Raw genomic sequence first — 21,696 nt, 5'->3', positions numbered from 1 at the left:
AGCTGATTCCAACAACTGACGCCACAATTGACCAGAAATTTTTCACATGATTGCAGCCACCAGCAAATGCACTGGACAAACAAGCTACGAGATTTGCATGATTTGCCGTCACAAACTCCAACAATATGCATTCTCTTTCAAAGGCCGCAGTTTGAAAAAAGAAGAGAAAAAAAAGGCAAAACCCAAGTGTCGGCAAATATGTACGCATGCGCATAACAGCAAAAGCAGGAGAGAATGCAACATTCTGGAAACTGGAAAGTGTAACCTGGGGCTGTGAATCGAGTTAATCTGCCGGGAATCTTTTCCTATCTGTAGTTGAGCAACTTTACTGAAATGTTACATGGTATGGAAACATATTCACATGGACAGTGGTAACAGTAATCTCCTTTCTCTTTTCCTCTTGAGCCTTCTATGCCTAGAGATTTTGAGACTCACTGGAAGAAGAATTCCGAAAATTACAAACATGGCTGAAAGTTTGAACCATTTCAAGTAAATGGCAACATAGCAGGACACCATGAGAAAACAAAACAAGACCGCATATATGAGAGCAACCTTGAGATCCTTCCTGCAGAACAAAAGGATAAAAAGATTTTAAGCATAATAACAAATTAAAAACTGACTAAATGCAAGATCAATTACACTGGCCTCACAACTTAGGCACAAACAGGATTAACAAAAGCAACATAAACAGCTTTTACACTAACCAAAGTATCAGTTGGGATTCACAAATTTGTAAATCTATTTGTCGTGGTGTGGCAAACCACAGCCGGGTGGCGGAATGCACCCGCCTAAGCCCAGAGGATGAGTACTCGGGGGTTAGTTAGGACTAGTTCGATCTCGCTCAAGAACACGATGAACACAGCCGGTTTAGAGTGGTTCGGGCCGCCGGAGCGTAATACCCTACGTCAACTGTGTGTTGTATTGCTTGAGTCTGGGTGAGCTCGGAGAGAGCTTGGTCTGTGTGTGTGCGCGCTCGAGGGAGCTTTTTGCCTGGCCTTCGAGAGCCTTAGGAAATCTAGTCTTCGGCCTTGGCCTGGGTGTATCTGTGTTCTAGCGGGCGTGCTCTCCCTTTTATATGTCCAAGGGGAACACATACACTGAGCGGGGTCCCGACATGTGGACCCGGCGATGTATTATAAACTATACTTTGGCCTTCAATTCCTCAGATCCAGAGATCTTGTCGTCGGCTTCCGTGCGTAGCTTCTGACCAGGGATGGTCTTGAGCTGTCCTGTCAGAGTAGGGTCTAGCCTCTGCAGCCACGCGTCGAGGTCATGATGAAGCGCCGAACTACTGACTCAGTCCACTGTAGCAGCGTGCACTGTTACTCCAGTCAGTAGCTGGTCATCATGACTCGTCGCCCATGTGCGCGGCGCTGAGTCTTTAATGCTTACCTTGGTAACTGACGAGCCGCCTCGGTAACTGGCGATCCACAGTGTGGACTGAGAAAAGCTGTCCCGTGCCCAGCGGCAGCAGAACCCGCCTCAACCACTCGCACTTAATGCGGGTGGGTGAGAGAGCTTCCAGCGGAAGGCTTGCGCCCGCGCCCGCGTCTACGTGACACGTGGCGGCTCCGGACCCCTCCCGAGCAGCTAGCTGAGCCGAGAGCTCACGGGGGTCCGGATAGTCACGTGGAGGTCCCGGACCCATCTGCGGGAGTCCGGATGGCACGTGGAGGTCCCGGACCCACCTGCAGGGGTCCGGGTCCGCGGCCACAGGTGCTGAGCATTTCCACCTCTGGGACACGTGGTGACACCGGACCCGTCCCCAAGCGGGAAGCGGGTCTGGGACCGTTGGTCCGGTGAGATGGAGTCGGACCCCAGGGGTCCGGCTGCTCAGCTCCTTAGGGCGTAGTTACGGATAACTACGCGAGTCTTGGCACAGTAGGAGTGGGTACCCCAGTTGTAGGGTACCGACAGAGGCCCCCGGGCCCGCCTCGGGAGAGGCAACGAACCCGCAGGTGGGGCCACTACTGTGAGCAACTTGGCTGCTTCTGGCACCCAGCGGTGCGCCGCAAGGGTCTTGTCCTGCGTCGTCCATCCTTTGGGTCACCTGCTGCATCATCACGTTTGGACCTGCACATGACTCAAGGTAGATGCTTAGTAGCGTGCCCACGGGTCCCAAATCCTGTTGGCTGTAATCCTTTGAGATAGATAGCTAGGTTCAATGAACGGAGCTCAACAGGCCGACCTTTAGGTTAAGAGAAAGTCCGGACCTCCAGGTTCCCAGTCCTAGATACTACGGCACTCATTCACAGGAGGTGGTGCGTGCAGGCTTAGGGTACGGAACCAGACTAAGCGGCTACACGGCTCCGGACCTCCCCGGAGAATGAGTGCGCTTCCCTGAACCTGCATATTCCCAGGGGTCCGAACCCCTCTCTTCCATGAGGGGTCTCGAGCTAAGTCACTAACTAGCCAACTCATTTCGGACCACAATCACCGCACAAGAGTAAGAAACCACGTGGGGGTTAGCGCAAACAGAATGCGTAGATTGAAATTGGAATGTAACATCCTTAGAGGCGAACTGAGACTAAACTTTTCCTTTATAACTAGATGTACATGAGATGTGCGATGTAAGCCAGAACACGGGTTTATGAGGCCGGAGCTGTCCGGACCTCCGGGCCCCCAGTCTTAGGTACTACGGTACTCGCCCTAGGGAGGTAGAGCATGCAGGCTTAGGGTACGGAATCAGGCTAAGCGGCTACACGGCTCCGGACCACCCCGGAGGGTGAGTACGCTTCCCTGAACCTGGTTCGCAGAGGTACGGACCCCTCCACGGGGGAGGCTCACCGGACTGGACCACACGGAAGTACTACCTAGTTACAAAGGAAAAGGTTTTATTCCCTGCTGGGCCTCTAAGGGTAGGACTTACAGAGATGTAGAGTCGTGGGTGCGACCGGGGTTGGCTTAGCGTCGGAGAGAGCCACCAGAGTCGGCTTAGTGCGACCGGAGTGGGCTTTCCGCCGGAGCGGGCTTGGTGCGACCGGAGTCGGCTTTCCGCCGGAGCGGGCTTAGTGCGACCGGAGTGGGCTTTCCGCCGGAGCGGCTTCCTCACATGAGTGAGGTATGCTGCGAGCTGAGATTTGTCGCTCTACCGCTCGCAGCTTGTGAGGGGGCCCTTGACGGGCGCCTTGACTCTCGCCGACGTGCAGCGCGCGCCGCTGCCGACGGTGGTTGCTCCACGGGCACGGTTGCCCCTGGCGCAGGAAGGCGAGAGGCGCGTGGCACGGATGACGCCACACCCTCTGTCATCTCCACGTCGTCGTCGTGGTGGGAGTGCTCAACCACCCGAACCATGGAGATGAGCAAGAGATGAAATAAGACCAGCTAAAGCTCCCCCTACCTGGCACGCCAAATGTCGTGGTGTGGCAAACCACAGCCGGGTGGCGGAATGCACCCGCCTAAGCCCAGAGGATGAGTACTCGGGGGTTAGCTAGGACTAGTTCGATCTCGCTCAAGAACACGATGAACACAGCCGGTTTAGAGTGGTTCGGGCCGCCGGAGCGTAATACCCTACGTCCACTGTGTGCTGTATTGCTTGAGTCTGGGTGAGCTCGGAGAGAGCTTGGTCTGTGTGTGTGCTCGAGGGAGCTTTTTGCCTGGCCTTCGAGAGTCTTAGAAAATCTAGTCTTCGGCCTTGGCCTGTGTATCTGTGTTCTAGCAGGCGTGCTCTCCCTTTTATATGTCCAAGGGGAGCACGTACACTGAGCGGAGCCCCGACATGTGGACCCGGCGATGTATTATAAACTATACTTTGCCTTCAATGCCTCAGATCCGGAGATCTTGTCATCGGCTTCCGTGCGTAGCTTCTGACCAGGGATGGTCTTGAGCTGTCCTGTCAGAGTAGAGTCTAGCCTCTGCAGCCGCGCGTCGAGGTCATGATGAAGCGCCGAACTACTGACTCAGTCCACTGTAGCAGCGTGCACTGTTGCTCCAGTCAGTAGCTGGTCATCATGACTCGTCGCCCATGCGCGCGGTGCTGAGTCTTTAATGCTTGCCTTGGTAACTGACGAGCCGCCTCGGTAACTGGCTGCTCAGCTCCTTAGGGCGTAGTTACGATAACTACGCGAGTCTCGGCACAGTAGGAGTGGGTACCCCAATTGCAGGGTACCGACACTATTGCTCATTTGCACCAACTATATACTACATTTGCTGTGATAATAGCTTGACGCATAATTTGATGATTGTCACATTCCACTACCACACAAGAAAATTGCTGGCATCAGGAAGCCCATGCATATATGAGCTAAGTTCAGACACCATTTCAGAAACTGCCACAAACAATTAGGTTCAGGATGGGAAGCAAATGATAAAATGATATTCCTTTATTATAATAAAACAAAGGCATTTATTATCAATAAAATAAGCTAGTTCTAGTGGCTATAGGGATTTATATTTATAGCAACAAATTAGTATGCAGATCCGTGCAGCAGCTATTTATTACATACTAAAAAATAGTTTACTTCCAGTGACCGATTGACACTAGAAGGCTGGCACTTATTCTTGTTCATGTATATAAAGCATTGATGCTCTTAGAATTTACTAGCAGTCTAGCACTGAGCAAACATCAATAAATGCAACACGCAAAAATACAAGAAAATGCAGATCATATGGGTGTTACTTAGGTTGAGTTGCAAAGACATACAAGAATGAGTTGCCTGCGTTGCCACCCTACATGCTCAGAGTTCAGAAATGAAGCGCGGAACAAGGTGATATAAGGACAAATGACTTTCTGTTCATAATCAAGAACGTAATTGTCATGCAGGGCCTCAGAACGGAGGGAGCAAAAGAAGGTGCAATCCAGTCAGGGGGATGCAGCTGCTACAGCCGAGTTGTTTAAGTTGTCAGTCTCGGTTAAGATTGGATTTCAATTTGTTAACTTGGAGTTCAATTAGGAGATCAGTTTAGAGATATGTTTAGGAGTCGGCTATATATAAAGGGCCACAGCATCATTTTGGAAACCAAGCAATAGATTGATTCACCAGGTCACTCCTTTCTACCGTCCTGCCTCCTCAGGGGGCGTGTCTATCTCGGCACTACTGAGACGGCAAGGTCCAGCCGTCCAGGACAATGCCCTATTGTTTGTTTTTGCTACAATCTCCACAATCCTCCACCCACAAATCTCCATGCCTCAAGACACCTGTTTTATCTAGGAAAAAGTCCAAATTACTCCCCTCAAGTATAACAAAAGTCTGAATAACCCCCTAAACTATGTTCTGGTTTGTTTTACCCCTTAAACTATGTCATTTGGTTCATCATACCCCTTAACGAAATTTGTTCTTTTTATTCCACCACATATAAGTTGAATCTTAATTTAAAATTTTGCATGGTAGTAGTGGACATCACAATGCATTTTAATAAAATGTATTATGAATTTTTCGTCAATATGTTTTATATAATTTGAATTTCAAGAAAGAATTTATTAGTAAATATCTTACTCTATCAAAGAATGATGAAAAAAATGATGATATATTTTTCTAAAATACGTTATGATGTCCGCTACCATCTTGTAAAAAACCAACTTAAGATTCCACTTGTGTGTGGAGAAACAAAAAAGAGAAATTCCATCAAGGGGTAAATTGTACCAAATGATATAGTTTAGGGGGTAAAATGAACTAAAACATAGTTTAGGGGGTTATTTAGACTTTGGTCATAGTTCAAGGTAGTAATTTGGACTTTTTCCTTTTATCTAATTCTTCCACTGAAGTAAGCTCTAACACTTGTTCCTATATACCTTGTTTCCTTTTCGATCTATGGTTTCATATTAGATTGTAGTAACTTGTAAGACCCACTGAAATGTTGCAGTCCATGAATTTGTTCCTTCAGTTGTTTGGAGATGTTCAAGATTGAGCCAAATGTTTTCTAATACTAGAGGGCATGAGATTGTGTTCAAGTTCAATTTAAAATAACAAAAAATGATAAGAAATACAAAGATAACCACTACTTGTTGGGCCAAATGTTTTCCTTTTAGTTCCACGCAAATTGGGACAAGCTCAATAAGAAATACACAATTAAAAATTGGTTAACCACTACTTGTTTACCAAAAGAACACAGCTAAGAGTGCTCACTGGGAGCCGTGCAAACATGACTGGTGTTTTTGCATTCAACCTCGATGAGCCAAGTGGCATCATGCCCACTTATGTCCATCAAGATCATCAAAAGACTATGCTGGTCAATATTCTGCACATATTTGCATGGATAGAAAAGGAACGGCATCCAACAACAAGCTGCCAATCTATCAAATGCTGCCAAGTTGCCGGAACAGAGAAGTTCTGCCCTTCCAACAAATGGAGTACCACAATTTCCTTTAAATGAAGCTTCAAGTTTCCAACATGGCATCCTATTAAATCTTAGAAAATTCAGTTACATTACTTCAACTGGATATGGATTATTAGTGCCAAGTGCTAGCCCTATACAAGATTACCAACATACTAGGCATGATCTGAGTCTCTGGATCTAAGTGAAGTAGCAGCAGCACAAGTTAGACCTGAGCAAATTAAACACTCACCCGACATCAACAGGCTTGGCTCAGGCTTAAGCAGGAGATAGGGTCAGAGGCAAGGCAGTTGGCTAACTCAACTAGCCTTTGGGCTATACCTGTTTACCTGAATAATGTGAGCTGGCTCAACAAGAATCTGGCCAGAAGCAAGCCTGAAAAGAGCTCCCGTCACAAGTTTAATAAAGTGGTGGTGGTGGCATCCATTTTGTTACTAATTCCTTTTACGTTCAAGAATTCATTTCTTCAGCAACTGGCGAATCCATCAGAGAAAGATACATGGTTTAACAGTGTTTCAGTTGGTTAGAGTTGCACTAAAACAAGAAATCCATATGCTCCACCCAAATGCCAACCAAGCACAGTAGCTACGCTATTGTCTTCACACAAAAAGCAACCCCTGTCTCTTAACTTATACCCACGTACATTCTTCATTGCTTCCAGCAAACAATCTAGCGTGATGAAAAGATTAATACTTGGAGAACAACAGGTTCCACGCCAACACTTCTCAAGAATTCCTATCTTCAAAAGTATGGTATTTTATTAACTACAAGCATAGGTCTTCTAGTAACATTTTGTACGATATTATGCCTGCAAGTAAAAATATTCTGTCTCTCCGATGAGGCCATAAGCCCATAAGTTGATACTTTTCTTGAATTAAATCTCTTATAACTGCTCATATACATCTCGTGCATCCCTGCTGGTTCCTATCCGGAACTAACAAAGCAAAATGGATGCAACTAAGGCCCATACAGACCAGCCAAGATCCACAAGATCATGTCCGCACGAGATTAAGGCGCAGTCTATACCGCGCGAATCTGGGCGATCCCTACTTCCTACGCGTCACGTTATCAGTCAAGCGCACCGAATTGGAAATCGGACGTGAGCAGGTTGGCGGGAGGCTGACCTGGAGGCGATGTGGGGGCTGGGCAAGAAGACGGCGAGCGCGGCGGAGTAGGACTGGGCCGACCGGATCTGGTGGTCCCGCAGCTGCTCCACGAGCTTGGCTCGCGTGATCATCTCCTCTCCCGCCCGCGGGCAGCCGCTCCTCCCGACTCACCTCACCAGACGGCTGATCTCTCTCCGGTCCCCCCACGGCGAGAACTGTCCTCGAATTGCCGGAGACAAGGAGGAGGAACCGCGGGAGCCAGCAGCCAGGAGGGGAAGAAGAGGGATTGGTTGGAGGAGGAAGAGGAGCTCGGATCCTCCCTCCTGCTGTTGCGCGCGCACCACCGTCGGATCGGAGATCAACGCTCGTTACCTCGTCTGCAAGAAAGATGCAGTTTTGGAGGGTAATGTTTGGAGTTAGCATTGTCTCTTGATATCACATCTGGTGCTCGTAGGATCCCTGAAGAAATTAGAATATTTTGTGCAAAACTTATGGGCATTGCAAACATTTCCACCTGCTGAGGTGAGGATTGTTTGCGATCAGCATGACAACAGATCAATTCTTCCAAGCAAGCAAGCAAAAAAAAAAAAACTTGAACATCTCATCTGTTAGTAAAAATTGGAAGGGAAGGGATTGTGAAATCCCTACCTTTGAATGTCACATCGACCACCAAATCTGTTTTCTGTTTGTGAAGGAACGGTTACACGGTGCGGCTTGCGTGTTTCGTCTCATGCGTTTGATTGGAGAGTTGGCTGGCTCTTTTTCGTGTGGTGTACCTGCATCTGCATGTGACGGCAGCACCAACCTTTCCAAGCTGTCTGTCTCTGACTCTCTTGTCTGAACAACATTCGATCAAAATGGAAACAAACCCCGATCATCAATTCATCATCGACATCGTCAAAGATGATCGACCAGGGAAGTTTTCTTTCCACTACGAGGGCCCATGGGCCATGGGTTTCACCTAACCTGCTGCAGGCCCGCAGGTGATGATGGGCTTCTTTTCTTGTTTCAACTTTGTTTGAAGTTTTTTTTAACCCAATCATGGCCTGCTGCAGGTAACAAACTTGTGTTTGGCAAGCTGGAGCTGGAATGATGTGAGAGAAAAATATTGTTGGGCTGGCTGGAGCTGGTGGCTGGAGTGGTGTGAGAAGAAAATACTATTGGGCTGGAGCTGGAGCTGGCTGCGGAACGGAGTGAAACTGGATGGACACTCTGCGCATATACTACCACTACTGCGTCTGCATTCTGCAAGTCGTCCGTGGTCCCTCTCGTACTTGCTGCGTTGTCACCAACCATACTTAGATGTGGCACGCCGGCGTGTAATGCGCGTGTACTCGCGCGAACGGCAAACATATGCATGCATATGTCGGCACGGCACCGTGTGGACTATGCATATAACCTTCGAAGTACGGTTTGGACACTTGCGTGGATCAGCCCGAGCTAGACCAAAGCAGAGAGACCAGCTTGGGAAGTACGAGTGCAATAAACCTTGCCAGAGTGTGTTTGCTTTTCCTGCAGGCCACGACAATTCGGTCGAGCTGGCACTTAAATCAATCTTGGAAAAAAAAACAGAGAAGCTGGAGCAAACCCGGGGCGATGATCCATCCACAAGTTCTCGTGCCGGCTCATCATGGTCATGGCTGCAGCGGAGCGGAGCGGCCGGCGGGCGCGACGCCATCTTCAGCCGCCACCGCCCTGTGCTGCCTTGGCGCACCCAACCCTTCTGGCTTCTCCCTGTCACCTGACCTCAGGGACCTCTGGTTTCGTTTGATCATTGAAGTAATGAGGTGTCCCCGCGCTCGAGTGACAATTAGCGCGATAACACCACGTGTGGCCGCCCCGACGCCACACCGTAATCGCGCATAGGATCCACTCAAATCCTGCTCATGACACGCCAGCCTATAGCTGTATGGCACGACCCATAACTGCAAAACTTGGACGAGGCCGATTGCTAAGTACTAGTAGTAAGACTCTGAGACCAGAACGTACATATCGCCATCACGGCGACCTCGCGAGCCTGCTGATTTCGCCCGCCCCGCCGGGACAGGCACCCAGCACTGGCGCGCAGCCACATCCTGGGCTGCTTGGACGGACGAATAATTCCCCGGAAACACCCCAAATTTCCGCCAAGTCGAGAAAGTTCGATCCCGGCTGCAATGCGCTGCCACCGCCATGATTCCCGACGCAAGCGACCCCCCTCCTGCTTTCTCGCCGCCGGTCCGGTCTGGTCCGGCCGGTCTCGTCTCATGAGCATGACACGTAGTGCTACACGCCTACACCTGAAGCAACCCCGGCCGGCCTCCTGCAGTCTTGCTCTTGCCTACGGTGAGCACGGAGCGGCACCGAGCCCCTATAAAAAAGATTCCGGACGTGGAGGCCGGTGCAGGCGGAATCGGAAATTTCAGATACGCGCGCGCAAAAGGGGCGGACGGGGACGGGGACGGGGACCGGCCGGGGCGCGTTCTTTCTACTGCGCGTACAACGCCCGGCGTCCTGCCGCACCCCCACGCCCACGGTGTCGCCCGCGCGCGCTGCAGCCTTCTTTTACGCGCGGTAGGCGGAAAGACTCCCCGCACCCAGCGACGGCGCGACCCCTTGCGCTGCTCGTGCGTCTCCCGCCCGCCCCCGCGCACCTCCCCTCGCTCGTTTTCCTCAGCTAGCGCGCGCCTTCGTCTTCCTCCTCGCCGCTAGTCGCCGACCTGCCATTGGAGACGCCGTAGGGGGCGGCTGCGGTGAGCAGTCCCTACCTAGCATGGGGAGCAGGGGGCGGCGGGATGCCGCTGCTGCGGTCCTGGGCCTCCTGCAGGTCTTCCTCTTCCACTCCGCGAGTAAGTTCATGCTGCCATTAGTAATTACTTCCCCTGCTAATAAGCACACTTCAGAATATATATATAATTCAGACTTCTTCCTCAGCCTGCAATTGTGCTATGCTTCTACTTGGTCATCTCCATTCTTTAGGCTACCAGAGTTAGTTGTCTCCTAAAGGGGTGAACATCGGCATGCGTACAGGCTAGCACTGAACCACATCAGTAGTCGCTCTTTTCCCCATTTGCTTTGGAGTAAAGATCATTCGCTGGAATCTCTGCTTCTACTCGAGTCGCATGCTCAATTTAGCTCGCTTTGGAGAGTGGCGGCTTCATTTTCGGTATGCGGCTTCTTCGTTTCTCCAACGACCGTAGTACTACTGCACAGCACTTTATCATCTCTGCAGAGACAAAAATTCGTTATACGTCGGACGTTACACATACGCACGCAGCTGAGCTGACTCCCTAGTGGGGGTAGTTTCGTTGCCGGGCTTTGCTGCTAGCTCCCCAAGTAGTGGCGTGTAAAGCCGACGGTGATTGATGGTACAATTTTCGCTATTCTGAAGGTGGGACGGATTTGCTGAGATCTTTTCTTTTGCTCCCCATGAAAATGAAATTCCTCTAACTAACAGCAACAAAAATAAACTGCCGAGAGCTGAAGCTTCTCCTCTCTTTTTTTTCCATGTGTCATAGTCGTATTCTTAACGCCTGGATAAAGATAGGGATCATGTCAGCTTGGAATTGCTCTGAAAGGCGATGCTGACGAACCACACAAAAACCAAACCATGCCAAGTTGGGTAGAATAGATTAGTAGCTAGCACGTTCTGTTGTGTGACCAGCGACGACTGTGCATTATACGACCGAGTTATGGAGGAATGGTACAAGTAGTACTCGTTGCTATTGGCTCTGGCATGGGTCGTGCTCAGAGTGGACTGGCATGAAGGTGACTTTGACCCGTGGATCACACTTTGAGTCCACCAAACCGGTTGGTCAGGGAATCTAGCAGGGGCATGCTAATTATATTGCCCAACCATCAAAGCGTAGGAAATCAACAACTCCTCTGATCAAACTATGTAATAAATAAATAAATCAACGACTCGTGGACAAAACCCAAGAGTAGTTGCAGACTTGCAGTTGCCACCAATGCTCCGCCGAAGCAGAGATGATCCGCCATGTCGTGGCGTGTCGTTCGTGCGCGCCAGATGATGGTGCCCACGGCTGCTCAGCTGTGCGTATCGTTGCCGTCTAACCACCGGTCGTTCTGGTACATTTGCATTTGACCAAACGCGTCATGCGTCGTCCCCCACAAATCATGTTCACTTCCAGTTTGGATCCATCCCAAGAAAGGCAAGAACTGATCTACTTTTTCTCTGAAACTTCTTTAAAATCTGGTTCGTGCAATCATCAGTTTTGGAGCTCATGGCAAAGCTTTCTGGAACTACTGCAGTTTTAATTTTAAGCTGGTTTTCTGCAGCAGCTGAGCTCGTGAACTGAACTGAACTGAACATGCACCGTAACTGTGACTTGGTGGATGTCTTCTCATTGCGCTCGTTCACTGTTGACAGCGTCGCAGTCGTTCATCGGCGTCAACTACGGGACGATCGCCGACAACCTCCCGCCGCCGGCGTCGACGGCCAGCCTGCTCATGTCCACGTCCATCGGCAAGCTCCGCCTCTACGAGCCCCAGCCGGAGCTGGTCGCGGCGCTCGCGGGCTCCAACATCTCCATCCTGCTGGGCATCCCCAACGGCGACGTGCCCAACCTCGCGTCCTCCCCCGCCGCCGCCGCGTCCTGGGCCGCCGCCAACATCCCCACCACGGTGACCGTCTCCGCCATCTCCGTCGGCAACGAGCTGCTCAACTCCGGCAACCCCACCCTCGCGCCCCAGCTCCTCCCCGCCATGCAGAACCTCCTCGCCGCGCTCCCCGCCGGCTCGACCACCAAGGCACGTATCTCCTGATCTCGTCGTCACTCATGGGTGGCACAATGCCTTAACTAAAGCAGAACATGTACTGCGCGTGGTTGGCCGAATGATTGTTGAGCGAGCTGATCAGTGAAGTTGGCACGCGCCTTGCACGAACAGATCTCCACCGTGCACTCCATGGCCGTGCTGTCGGCGTCGGACCCGCCGTCGTCCGGCGCGTTCCACCAGGACCTCGCCAGCAGCCTGGACCCGGTGCTGGACTTCCTCCACCAGAACGGCGCGCCCTTCATGATCAACCCGTACCCCTACTTCGCCTACGCCTCCGACACGCGGCCGGAGACGCTGGCGTTCTGCCTCTTCCAGCCCAACGCCGGCCGCGTCGACGCCGTGTCCGGGCTCACCTACACCAACATGTTCGACGCGCAGCTGGACGCCATCCGCGCGGCGCTGGACGCCAAGGGCTACGGCGACGTGGACATCGTCATCGCCGAGACCGGGTGGCCGTACAAGGGCGACGCCGACGAGGCTGGCGCCACCGTGGACAACGCCAAGGCCTACGTCGGCAACCTCGTAGCGCACCTCAAGTCCCAGGCCGGCACGCCGCGGACGCCCGGCAAGTCGGTGGACACCTACATCTTCGCGCTCTACGACGAGAACCTCAAGAGCGGGCCGGAGTCGGAGCGCTCCTTCGGGCTGTACAAGGCGGACCTGACGGCGAACTACGACGCCGGGCTTGCCAAGAGCGGCGGCACGGCGGCTCCGACCATTGTGACTCCGTCTCCGCCGCAGGTTCTTCTACGAGATTGCTGCTCGCCAGCCAATTCTATCTGCCTGCCGGTCTGATTGATGGAACTGGGCGTTAGCGTTACTGATCTTTGCCATCTGATTTTGCAGGGCACGCTGCAGCCGAGCAGGGGGACGACGCCGACGGGGTTCTGTCAGACGACGGCCGCCGTGCCGGGCAGCACGCAAGGCCAGCAGGTGCCGCTGAGCAGCTCGTGCTACATCCCGGCCGGAGCCGTGCCGCGGCGAGCAGACGCCGGCACATGGCAGCTTGCTTGGTTTGGTGTTTTGCTGTGGCTGGCAATGGTAGCAGGCATGTAGTTACAGCGTTTGTAACGTGACGGAACAAGTACAGCACAGCACAGTACAGGCTCTTTCGCAACCACAGCTGGGCTTAAGGATTCACCGCCATATCAGTAGATTTCATGAAAACTGCTAAACGCAGTGACACAGAACGTTGAGCCGATCTGTTGCCTTGCCCTTGCCTCGACGGCTCCACCTCGACTGCAACCCTTTGAAGTAGACATAAAGGTCAGATCGATTGCGTGAGCCTTCCTCTTAAAAAAAAGGGTGGATACATGAGCAACGTTGTGAATTTTATCTACAGAGCTAGCTAAAGTTAGTTTCGTGGTATGAACACTTGAGCTGCTTGCCTGAGCAGCGGCACCCTGGATTTATGCACTTCGGCACACCTATGCCAACAATTTGATGTTTGCAATTTGGATATGGCTGAGCGCAGAGTCCACATGAAGTCAAAGGCATTGAATATTTTGGAACCAGAACAGCACCGTCTGGGCTTCCAGTCTTCTAATCCGAACCTTAACCTTGGCAAAATTCCTTTATAATCACTGCTGGAAATACCAGCATCATCATGATTTAAGCTTGTTCCAAAGATAGGTTGCTCTTCTGATGATTGGGTCTGCTGAGGAGCCCTCTGCATATGCTTCCAGAGCTCGTAAGAGCTTTATGAATTTGGTCCCATCATCCTGAAGCAGTAAGTGACAGCAATTTATGCAGGGAGAAGTATAAAATGACCGCACTGTAGTTACTAAAAAGATATGGTGCAAAGTTTTAAGTCACCTGCGGCTTCTGAAATACAAGGTCAGCTGTCTTGAAAGGAACCATATAAGGAGGAAGATCAGACCGCAGAGTGGCCTACAGTTCGATGAAAAGAGTTTTGTTGAGACGTAGTCTTTTAACAAATAGAAAGGAAGGAATAATTTTTCACAGAAATAACAATAATAATACCAAGCTTTTGCAAAGGATAGCCTGTTCTCCTTGAGACATCAGAGCCTGAGAAGAGCCACATAAACTCAGTTCAATGATATCGATAATCAAGAAGAGAACAATCATGACAATAATCAAGAAGATGCCAGATTAATTTAAGTGTACGGACACAAAAAATATATTTAGCTTTTCAGGTGGTTGAAAAAAATCTATTGCTGAAAAAAAGGGGGCACCATACAACCAAATGAAGTGAAATCATATCAGCATTTTTGCTAGAGTTCTGTGCAAAGAAACATGTGGATGAATACATATAGACAAAGGAGAGGAGTTTGTACACCTTACCTGTTTAATTCGTTCATCCTCAACTTCATCCACAGATTTCAGTAGATTCTCTAAAGAACCTATTTTTTAATTAAAAAAATAAGAACATCATTGCTGTGCTTTTGAAACCTTCCAAATAATCAGGGTGACAGATATGCTGAATGCTCCCTAAGAAAAGCTTGACAAACAAGACTAAACAAGTGAATGACCTATAAAAGATTCAGGTGGATTCATGAAGGGACCTTGGTAATCTTTTCAGTATGGCAAAGTGGTGAGTGTGCAAGATATTCTAAAATCTATTCACCTTTTACCTCTATGTACCTAGATCAATCACTTTGCACCAACCCTAAATCAAAAAAATTAAACTCTGCTACAGCATACACATCTTAAACTAATTAATCAAGATTTAATATTAGTCTTCAAGTGCAACTTTTTTGTAAAGAAAATAAGAAACATACCAAACTTAGTTATCAGCTTCACTGCATTAACATCTCCTATCCCCTCAACTCCTGCAAAATAAAGTGCTTCCAGTCACATCATAATCATCTCACGGTCAATGGGTTCCAGCAAAGATAAATTCATATCAGAGAGATGCATTGTGCAAAAGAGAATGATATCTCCTTGTTTCTCATCAATAATAATCAGAAAAGACAATAGCTCAGGTTCATGCAGCAAACAGACCAAAACAACACAAAGTATGTTTCATACACTTAATTATTTCTTTATCAGTGGATGCAAGGAATTAGAAAAAGAGGAAAAATGAGATCAATTGCTAGAAGAGGCATGCATCATAGGAAAAAGCAGTAGCAAAAGACTACCAGGTATATTGTCAGCTTTGTCTCCAGAAAGTGCGACAACATCAACAAACTGCGAGGGTTTCAGTGCTGCATATCTCTTGACGAAATCTTCAACTCCAAATGAAACCATCCTGCACATCCAGAAAATTAACTCTTTGAATTGATCAGTTACTCACTTGAAATATAACAAAAGATTTAAACTGACCCTGAACCACGTGGAGCAATCCTGAGCAAACGCAAAGAAGGTGACAAAATTTGGAAGAAGTCTTTATCAGGAGAGACAATCCGTACCTTCAGACGACATGGACATTTTATAAAACAGAAAGGTATTAGTCATAAATAAGGACCAAAGTACATGAGAATTATCTTGTGCATATGTGCCAAATTTTTCTAGTGAATTATTTTCAAGATTTGATGTTTGCATAGAAGATAAGAAATTCTAAGCATATCAGTGGGAACAATTCATGGATAAAATAACTGAAAAAGATCAATGGTACAAGTATTTACCTTGTAACCAGCCGACACACTGTTTACAGCCAGGGTACCAATAACATCATCAGCTTCAACACCTGGAACCTGCAGCATCAATTATTTGACAATGCCAAATATCAACAGCTATCCCACTTAACAGAGATGGAGCTCTCCTGCGTCTTCCCCAACATATTAAATAGTAAATAACTATCCAGATTGTAATAAAATGCGTACTGATATATTTTTACCTCAATTACTTTGATTGACATCGCCTTAATGGATGCCTTCAAGTATTGCATGCCCTGGACAACCGTGTCCGGTGTTGGGGTGCGGTTACTCTTGTAAGCAGGGTACAACATATGACGAAAGGTCATCCCTACGTGGGAAGAAAAAAGAGAATGGTATTGTCTCTTTGTAGAGTTCAAAAGATAAGTGGGAACCAGATACAATAGCTGCAACTGAAAAGCACTCAATTGGCACCGAACCCTCCAAAACAAAAGATATCTTCTGACAAGTCGCTCATGCAAATATCAATGCTAATGTTTTGACATGTTCTCTTTCCAAACCTCTCATATGTTTGTTGCTTCAAATATACTACTCCGAGGTTTTGGTCGAGAAAAAGTCAAAAGAACGATTGGAAAGAGAATCAGAATTCAGAATCAAGCAACTAAGTGCCACATAAGTCATAGAAAGTAAAAGTTGTCAGTTCTACGTGTTAGAGTATATTTGGTAGTTTAGATATTGTATCCGGACTGCCATACATATCCGGTGGGGTTGCCTTGCACCCCAAGTCTTGTACTATTATATATACCGGCCGAGGCATCAAGCTAATACAATCCAACCATTATACCAATTCTATCCTTCCTACATGGTATCACGAGACTAGGGTTCCTAATCCTAGACCTAGCTTCCGCCGCCGCCGCCGCCACCGCCGCTGCCGCCGCCACAGCCACCGCCGCCGCGCGCCCCCGAGGAGATCCATCTCCGCCGGGGGCAGCGCCCTCCTAGATGCGCGGCCGGTCCCTCTGACCGCTGTGTTCGTCATCGTCCTCAAGTCTGCGGTGGATCCATCTGATCCCGCCGCCTGTCGTCGTGTCGTCAAGCTCCAGCAGATCAAAGACCTCATCGTTGTGCCGCCGGTCGCGCCCCTCCTTCACGCCGCCGGCTGGGCCCTCCCTTCCGCGCAGCCGTCGTGGTGGCGGCTGCACTCCTCGCCGCCGATGCAGCTCGCCACCGTGGTGGTGGCCGCACCCTTAGTCGTGGTGGAGGAGGCCTGGACGGGTCCTCTTCGCCAGTGGCCGTCGCTCCGTCCTATCCGCGTCGCTCCACCGTCGCTTCGCCTGATCCGCGCCACCCCGTCGTCCGCCCACGGACCAGCGCCCTGTCGCCTTCCCGATCGGTTGCTGCTGTTGTTTTCTTTTTCCCGATCTGTGATAGGGTTTGCGTCCCCATCGCCCACCGCCGTCGACTCGCGCATCATCGACATCGGCTTCGACAACACCGACTTCCTCATCTCCTTCGACTGTGTTTCCGGCGTGGCCTGCGGCGTAACCGGAACGCCTGCCTGTGCCGCGCCCCCTCGTCTACACGTCGGCTCGTCTTCGCCAACACCGATCGGGAGGCTCCACCTTCGACATCGTCTTCGCCATCGTTGTCTTTGCCTCGCACACCGTCGGCCTGATCAACCGATCGCGCGAACCACCCTCCTGAGACGTTTGTCGTCTATCGCGCGATGCTTCGCCAAGCAAGAGGGCTGCCGCTGCGTCGCCTCCTCGGGCAGCAGCGTCGCCGCCTATCGTCGTCCTCGCCGTTGCATCTACATGATGTCGACTCTATCGGTGCGCGTCTTTCGCGCATGGTCTTCGTCAAGCTGTACGAGTTCTTCGCCGTCTCCTTCGAGCACCGCCGCCGCGTCATCTGGATCACTTGGCCTTGTGCTAGAAAGTCTGGATTCCCCTCATCGCTTCGTCTAGCACAACCACATCGCCAGCGTCGCCATCTCGTCCCCGACTACTTCGTCTACTCCAGCAACAGCAGGCGTTGGCGTCTTCTACCTCGCCTTCTTCTGCGCCTGCGACCGCCATGGAGGCCTTCTCTGCTGGTCTCTCGGCGACGGCGTCTGGTTGTGCATCCTCCCTTGCACGTCCGGTATTGGCAACACCGGTGCGTACCCATCGTCCCCGATGCGTTCCCGAGCCTGGCAAACTCGGGCATGTGTCGCCCGATTGCCTGACTGCATCGACTTTGGCATTGCTCCCTCTACGACTGCCTCGACGCGTCGCCATCTTCGTCTCCGGCGTCTTCTCCATTACGCCACCACCATGGCACCTCCTCGTGCGCCCGCGGCTTCATGTGCGGCTACCTCGTCTTCGGCAACTTCGACAGCTCTATGTCGACCACGGCTACTCTACACACGGCATCTTCGACCATGGCTCCTTCAGCTCGGCTATCTCGACATCAGCACAAAGAGCTACCATCCGCATGAGTTTCTCGCCGGTTCTCTCCAGTCGCAGCATCCGCATTGCGCCGACGCTACAACTGCGAGGGGATGTCAGTCCGTCGGTTCCTACTTTCGGCTTCTCCTCCAGTCTCACCGTCTGCAGTGCTCCCGTTGTGACTGCGGGGGGATGTTAGAGTATATTTGGTAGTTTAGATATTGTATCCGGACTGCCATACATATCCGGTGGGATTGCCTTGCACCCCAAGTCTTGTACTCTTATATATACCGGCCGAGGCCTCAAGCTAATACAATCCAACCATTATACCAATTCTATCCTTCCTACACTACGCAACATTCAAAAATATGTTTTTATCCAAACATTCCTATTGGCTCTCCAAGTCAGGGCTCCAGGCCATCGCGAACACAATACATGCATCGCGGATCAGTCCAAGATCTTCTATGCCACAAGATGCTAATTGACAGTCACAAATTGCCTTCTCCCATGATCCCATCAATTTGAGATATCTTACACTCTTACCTTTTGCCATGTGACATTCTTTGGATGGCATGGCAGTATAATGACCATATGGAACTCCTGAAAAGAAAAGTTTGGTAACTTATTTGTTGCTTTCAGAAGTTGAAGGAAATACATTACTTTAAATTTGCACAGATACTAGGTCCATCTCACAATCTAATTCTCCAGGGATGTTCAGCTTTGAGAAGAAATTCAAGGAGAAAAAAGTTAAAATAAAAAAAACCCAAAAGAAGCTATAAAACATATATATTCTTTCAAATTTAGTAAATCATGTTTCATGAAAACAATATTGAATAAAAACTATCCGTGACTGGTAATGAGAAATCAGATAGCAAGGTAAAGCTTCCAGCAGATCAATATGCTGGTCTAGTCTTCATAAGCTGAACAATGCAAACATCATATTATGACAATGCTTCAGTGCTTATTGAGTTAAAAAATGTGGCAAGTGTCTGCTGCGGAAAGTGATCAACAAGAGACACTGCATGGGTACTAAAACATTAAACAGAATGTGTATACTCTATAAGATAATTATCCTGGGCACAGCTCACCATCATGGTCAAACACAACCTACAAATGAGTAAACAAAATCATAAGAGGTGAAGGCTATGAGAAAACAAACAGCTATCGATGCCAGTAGAAACCATGCTAGAACTGAACATACCGCAGCATGAGATGGAACGAACTCCAGCATGTCAAGAAGCTGCAGAAAAAAATTAAAACAATCACAAAGATGAATAACACACAAAGCAAAATATAAAGTTGTAACATGTTAATATGTAGTTTGGTACCTCACTACTAAAAAAATGTGCGGCCATAACAGAACATATAAAACAGATTAATCCTAAAACAGGCAGCTACGCACAGCAAATTTTACTTTTTAGACTTTCAGTCTTACCAGCAAGTCCAAAATTACAATGGAATAACCACCTAGATCCATGCTAGTAGACTTCGTAAACACTTTATCTATTCCAAAATTCCATAAAATCATAAGAGTTTTGCTACAGCAAGAGTGGACTGGATTGATGCTTACAGTCCATTTACTCTATTTGTGACAAAGGAATTAGGATATAAGCTGTAAAATTTATAGAAATCTCAGGGTATAGTTTTGAACTTCTTAGGATCAAGGACTCTGCTTGACTATGGAACAATCCTACTCACCAGGGATAGAGCTTTGAATATAGTTAAAACCCAATCCCCATTTCCATCAGCATGCTCCAATTGGCCATGCTGCAGCTGTGCTACACTCGTAGAAACAAATATAGATGAGTTGCAGATTCCAGTAATTAAAAAAGTGCAAAAAGAATGCAGAGAAAATGGGGATGATAGCAAAAAGGTAATAGAAAACATACATCCAGCATAGAAAACATTCGTCCAGCAGTTGCTTTTGGTGGGCTTTTTTTTATTTTGTAAATTTCAATATTATAAAGGAGGAAGTTCAGGTGGTTTAGCTAAAGGCAGTTTCATTGGACACAATTTTGAAATGATTACACTAACATAACTACAGAAGAACAAGATGGTATGCATCAATTACTACTTTTTTTTGTAGTCAAAAGCTTTAAAAGCAAAGCACAAATTGTATCCAGAAAAATTTTCAGGATAACAGATCTATATAGCTTAGGCTAGGCAATCCAGCAGGTAAACTGTCAGGCTACAAAGACAATGCACATCTTTTGGGTAAATGACACAATAGAAATGGATACATGTTATGAAATTGAAAGTGTGTTGACATTTGAAGTTTCTCCTTTTCTTTTTTTCCATTACATTTTTGTGTCTATGTCACTTATTTCATTCTTTTATGGTTTCAACATCACAGAAAACAAGGCCAGCAGTTCTGTACTATAGTTAAGTTATATCATTTATCGATGGCATAGTATACATATACATAAAAATGCAGACATCAAGGCTCTCTAGTCTCTAGATGTTTAATAGAATCAGGAAGCAAAAGGTGACAGCACATATCAACAAAGAGGCGCAGTGAAGAAGAAATCAGGAAAGTACTAACCTAATATCTTGTAGTAGGATCGGTACATCACTGACGTTCCATCAACTAGCATTATTCTGCCATTTGAAGGATCGGCACGAGTGACACCCTCTGTCGGATTCGACAATGTGTCCAATATGCCTGAGGATATGCTGTCATCATACAGTGGAATCCGTGGAGTATTCTGCACTGATGGTCCTTGAAAACTCTCAATCGAGTCTCTGATTGGCAGAACTGACTGCTCCGAAAAACCCTGATATTTAAGAGAAAATTTAGATCAACAGTTAATTGATACTAACATCCTTGAAATTATTGTGATGATGACCTTTGAAAATCATTTTGAGCGGGAAAAACGCTTGACCAACCCAACATCGAGGGGGTAAATATAGTGGGAGCTTGAAACTGTATATACGTGGTTACCCTTAAGTTAACTTCAAGTAATCAAACTACACAATTCCAATTTTATACATCGATCGAAGAACTTTGAGTCCAAGTAAACCATGGCAATACAATCCAAGTACCAGGAGATGGCTCATGACCTTCATGGTGCTACTAGGGCTAATGGACATCCTGCAAATTTGTCTCACTCCTTCCTAACCCCGAAGTTGTAACGCCATGAGAGGAGGAAGGGGGTTTGCAGTAGCATTTACCTTTCTGAGTACGGTGAGTGGCGACGGGAGCTGCTGGGAGGCGGCGGTGCGGCAGAGGAGGAGGCGGGGCGCCGCGGCGGCGCGAAGGAAGCAGCAGGCCATCGGCGTAGGCTACCTCTTCCGCATCTCCCGCGCAGATGGTGGAGGGGTGGCAGTGGCGGGGAGAAGGGCTAGGGTTTACGTGATGGGGATTGGGAAGGCGGAGATGAGGATGAGATTGAGGTAGAGCCCTAGAGGGCGCGGTGTTCGACGGAATGCGCGGGCGGAGCGGAAAGACCACAACTCACCGAAGGCAAGAGGAGCGCTGCGGCGGCAGTCGCAGAGCCACTGGAGCCAGGCAGGCAGAGTCCTGAGGTTAGGGAGTGGACCGAGTAATGTATGTTG

General features: G+C 48.8%; 3 protein-coding genes across 4 annotated transcripts; 1 reads left to right on the top strand and 2 right to left on the bottom strand.

Moving 5' to 3' along the window:
* Positions 1-242: 242 nt before the first annotated feature.
* Positions 243-8,188, bottom strand: LOC120646754. Its single transcript, XM_039923204.1, has 3 exons — positions 8,028-8,188; positions 7,398-7,756; positions 243-565 (listed from the first exon to the last, which is right to left on the bottom strand). Exons 2-3 carry the CDS (start codon positions 7,508-7,510, stop codon positions 358-360), a joined length of 321 nt encoding a protein of 106 aa, XP_039779138.1. The 5' UTR covers positions 7,511-7,756; positions 8,028-8,188; the 3' UTR covers positions 243-357.
* Positions 8,189-9,762: 1,574 nt separating this feature from the next.
* On the top strand, positions 9,763-13,594 carry LOC120646752 (glucan endo-1,3-beta-glucosidase 7-like). The gene is made up of 4 exons (XM_039923201.1): positions 9,763-10,207; positions 11,749-12,128; positions 12,267-12,896; positions 13,002-13,594. Exons 1-4 carry the CDS (start codon positions 10,132-10,134, stop codon positions 13,209-13,211), a joined length of 1,296 nt encoding a protein of 431 aa, XP_039779135.1. The 5' UTR covers positions 9,763-10,131; the 3' UTR covers positions 13,212-13,594.
* LOC120646753 (DNA polymerase I-like) lies at positions 13,425-21,672 on the bottom strand. 2 transcript variants are annotated; one of them, XM_039923202.1, is made up of 15 exons: positions 21,313-21,663; positions 20,684-20,915; positions 19,840-19,919; positions 19,343-19,381; positions 19,230-19,248; positions 18,685-18,741; positions 15,955-16,082; positions 15,743-15,811; positions 15,441-15,526; positions 15,257-15,366; positions 14,897-14,947; positions 14,460-14,518; positions 14,139-14,183; positions 13,971-14,045; positions 13,425-13,876 (listed from the first exon to the last, which is right to left on the bottom strand). In XM_039923202.1, the coding sequence occupies exons 1-15, from the start codon at positions 21,412-21,414 to the stop codon at positions 13,760-13,762; spliced, it is 1,269 nt and encodes a 422-aa protein (XP_039779136.1). In that variant the 5' UTR covers positions 21,415-21,663; the 3' UTR covers positions 13,425-13,759. The 2 variants fall into 2 exon arrangements, with proteins under 2 accessions (XP_039779136.1, XP_039779137.1); XM_039923203.1 differs by lacking the exon at positions 18,685-18,741 and having other exon boundaries at positions 21,313-21,672.
* Positions 21,673-21,696: the final 24 nt, after the last annotated feature.

The sequence above is a fragment of the Panicum virgatum genome, chromosome 9K, assembly GCF_016808335.1.
Source record: "Panicum virgatum strain AP13 chromosome 9K, P.virgatum_v5, whole genome shotgun sequence".
NCBI classification, from domain to species: Eukaryota; Viridiplantae; Streptophyta; class Magnoliopsida; order Poales; family Poaceae; genus Panicum; species Panicum virgatum.
This window is presented reverse-complemented; position numbering and strand designations above follow the sequence as displayed.

Coding starts and splice junctions, on each gene's coding strand:
- LOC120646754 (XM_039923204.1), bottom strand. CDS start 7,510: ATGATCACGCGAGCCAAGCTCGTGGAGCAGCTGCGGGACCACCAGATC. Junction 566..7,397: donor AGCCCCCACATCGCCTCCAG/GTCAGCCTCCCG, acceptor TTTGTTCTGCAG/GAAGGATCTCAAGGTTGCTC.
- LOC120646752 (XM_039923201.1), top strand. CDS start 10,132: ATGGGGAGCAGGGGGCGGCGGGATGCCGCTGCTGCGGTCCTGGGCCTC. Junction 12,129..12,266: donor CCGCCGGCTCGACCACCAAG/GCACGTATCTCC, acceptor TTGCACGAACAG/ATCTCCACCGTGCACTCCAT. Junction 12,897..13,001: donor TGACTCCGTCTCCGCCGCAG/GTTCTTCTACGA, acceptor CTGATTTTGCAG/GGCACGCTGCAGCCGAGCAG.
- LOC120646753 (XM_039923202.1), bottom strand. CDS start 21,414: ATGGCCTGCTGCTTCCTTCGCGCCGCCGCGGCGCCCCGCCTCCTCCTC. Junction 15,367..15,440: donor ATTGCTCCACGTGGTTCAGG/GTCAGTTTAAAT, acceptor CTGGATGTGCAG/GATGGTTTCATTTGGAGTTG. Junction 14,184..14,459: donor AGGATGAACGAATTAAACAG/GTAAGGTGTACA, acceptor GGCTCTTCTCAG/GCTCTGATGTCTCAAGGAGA.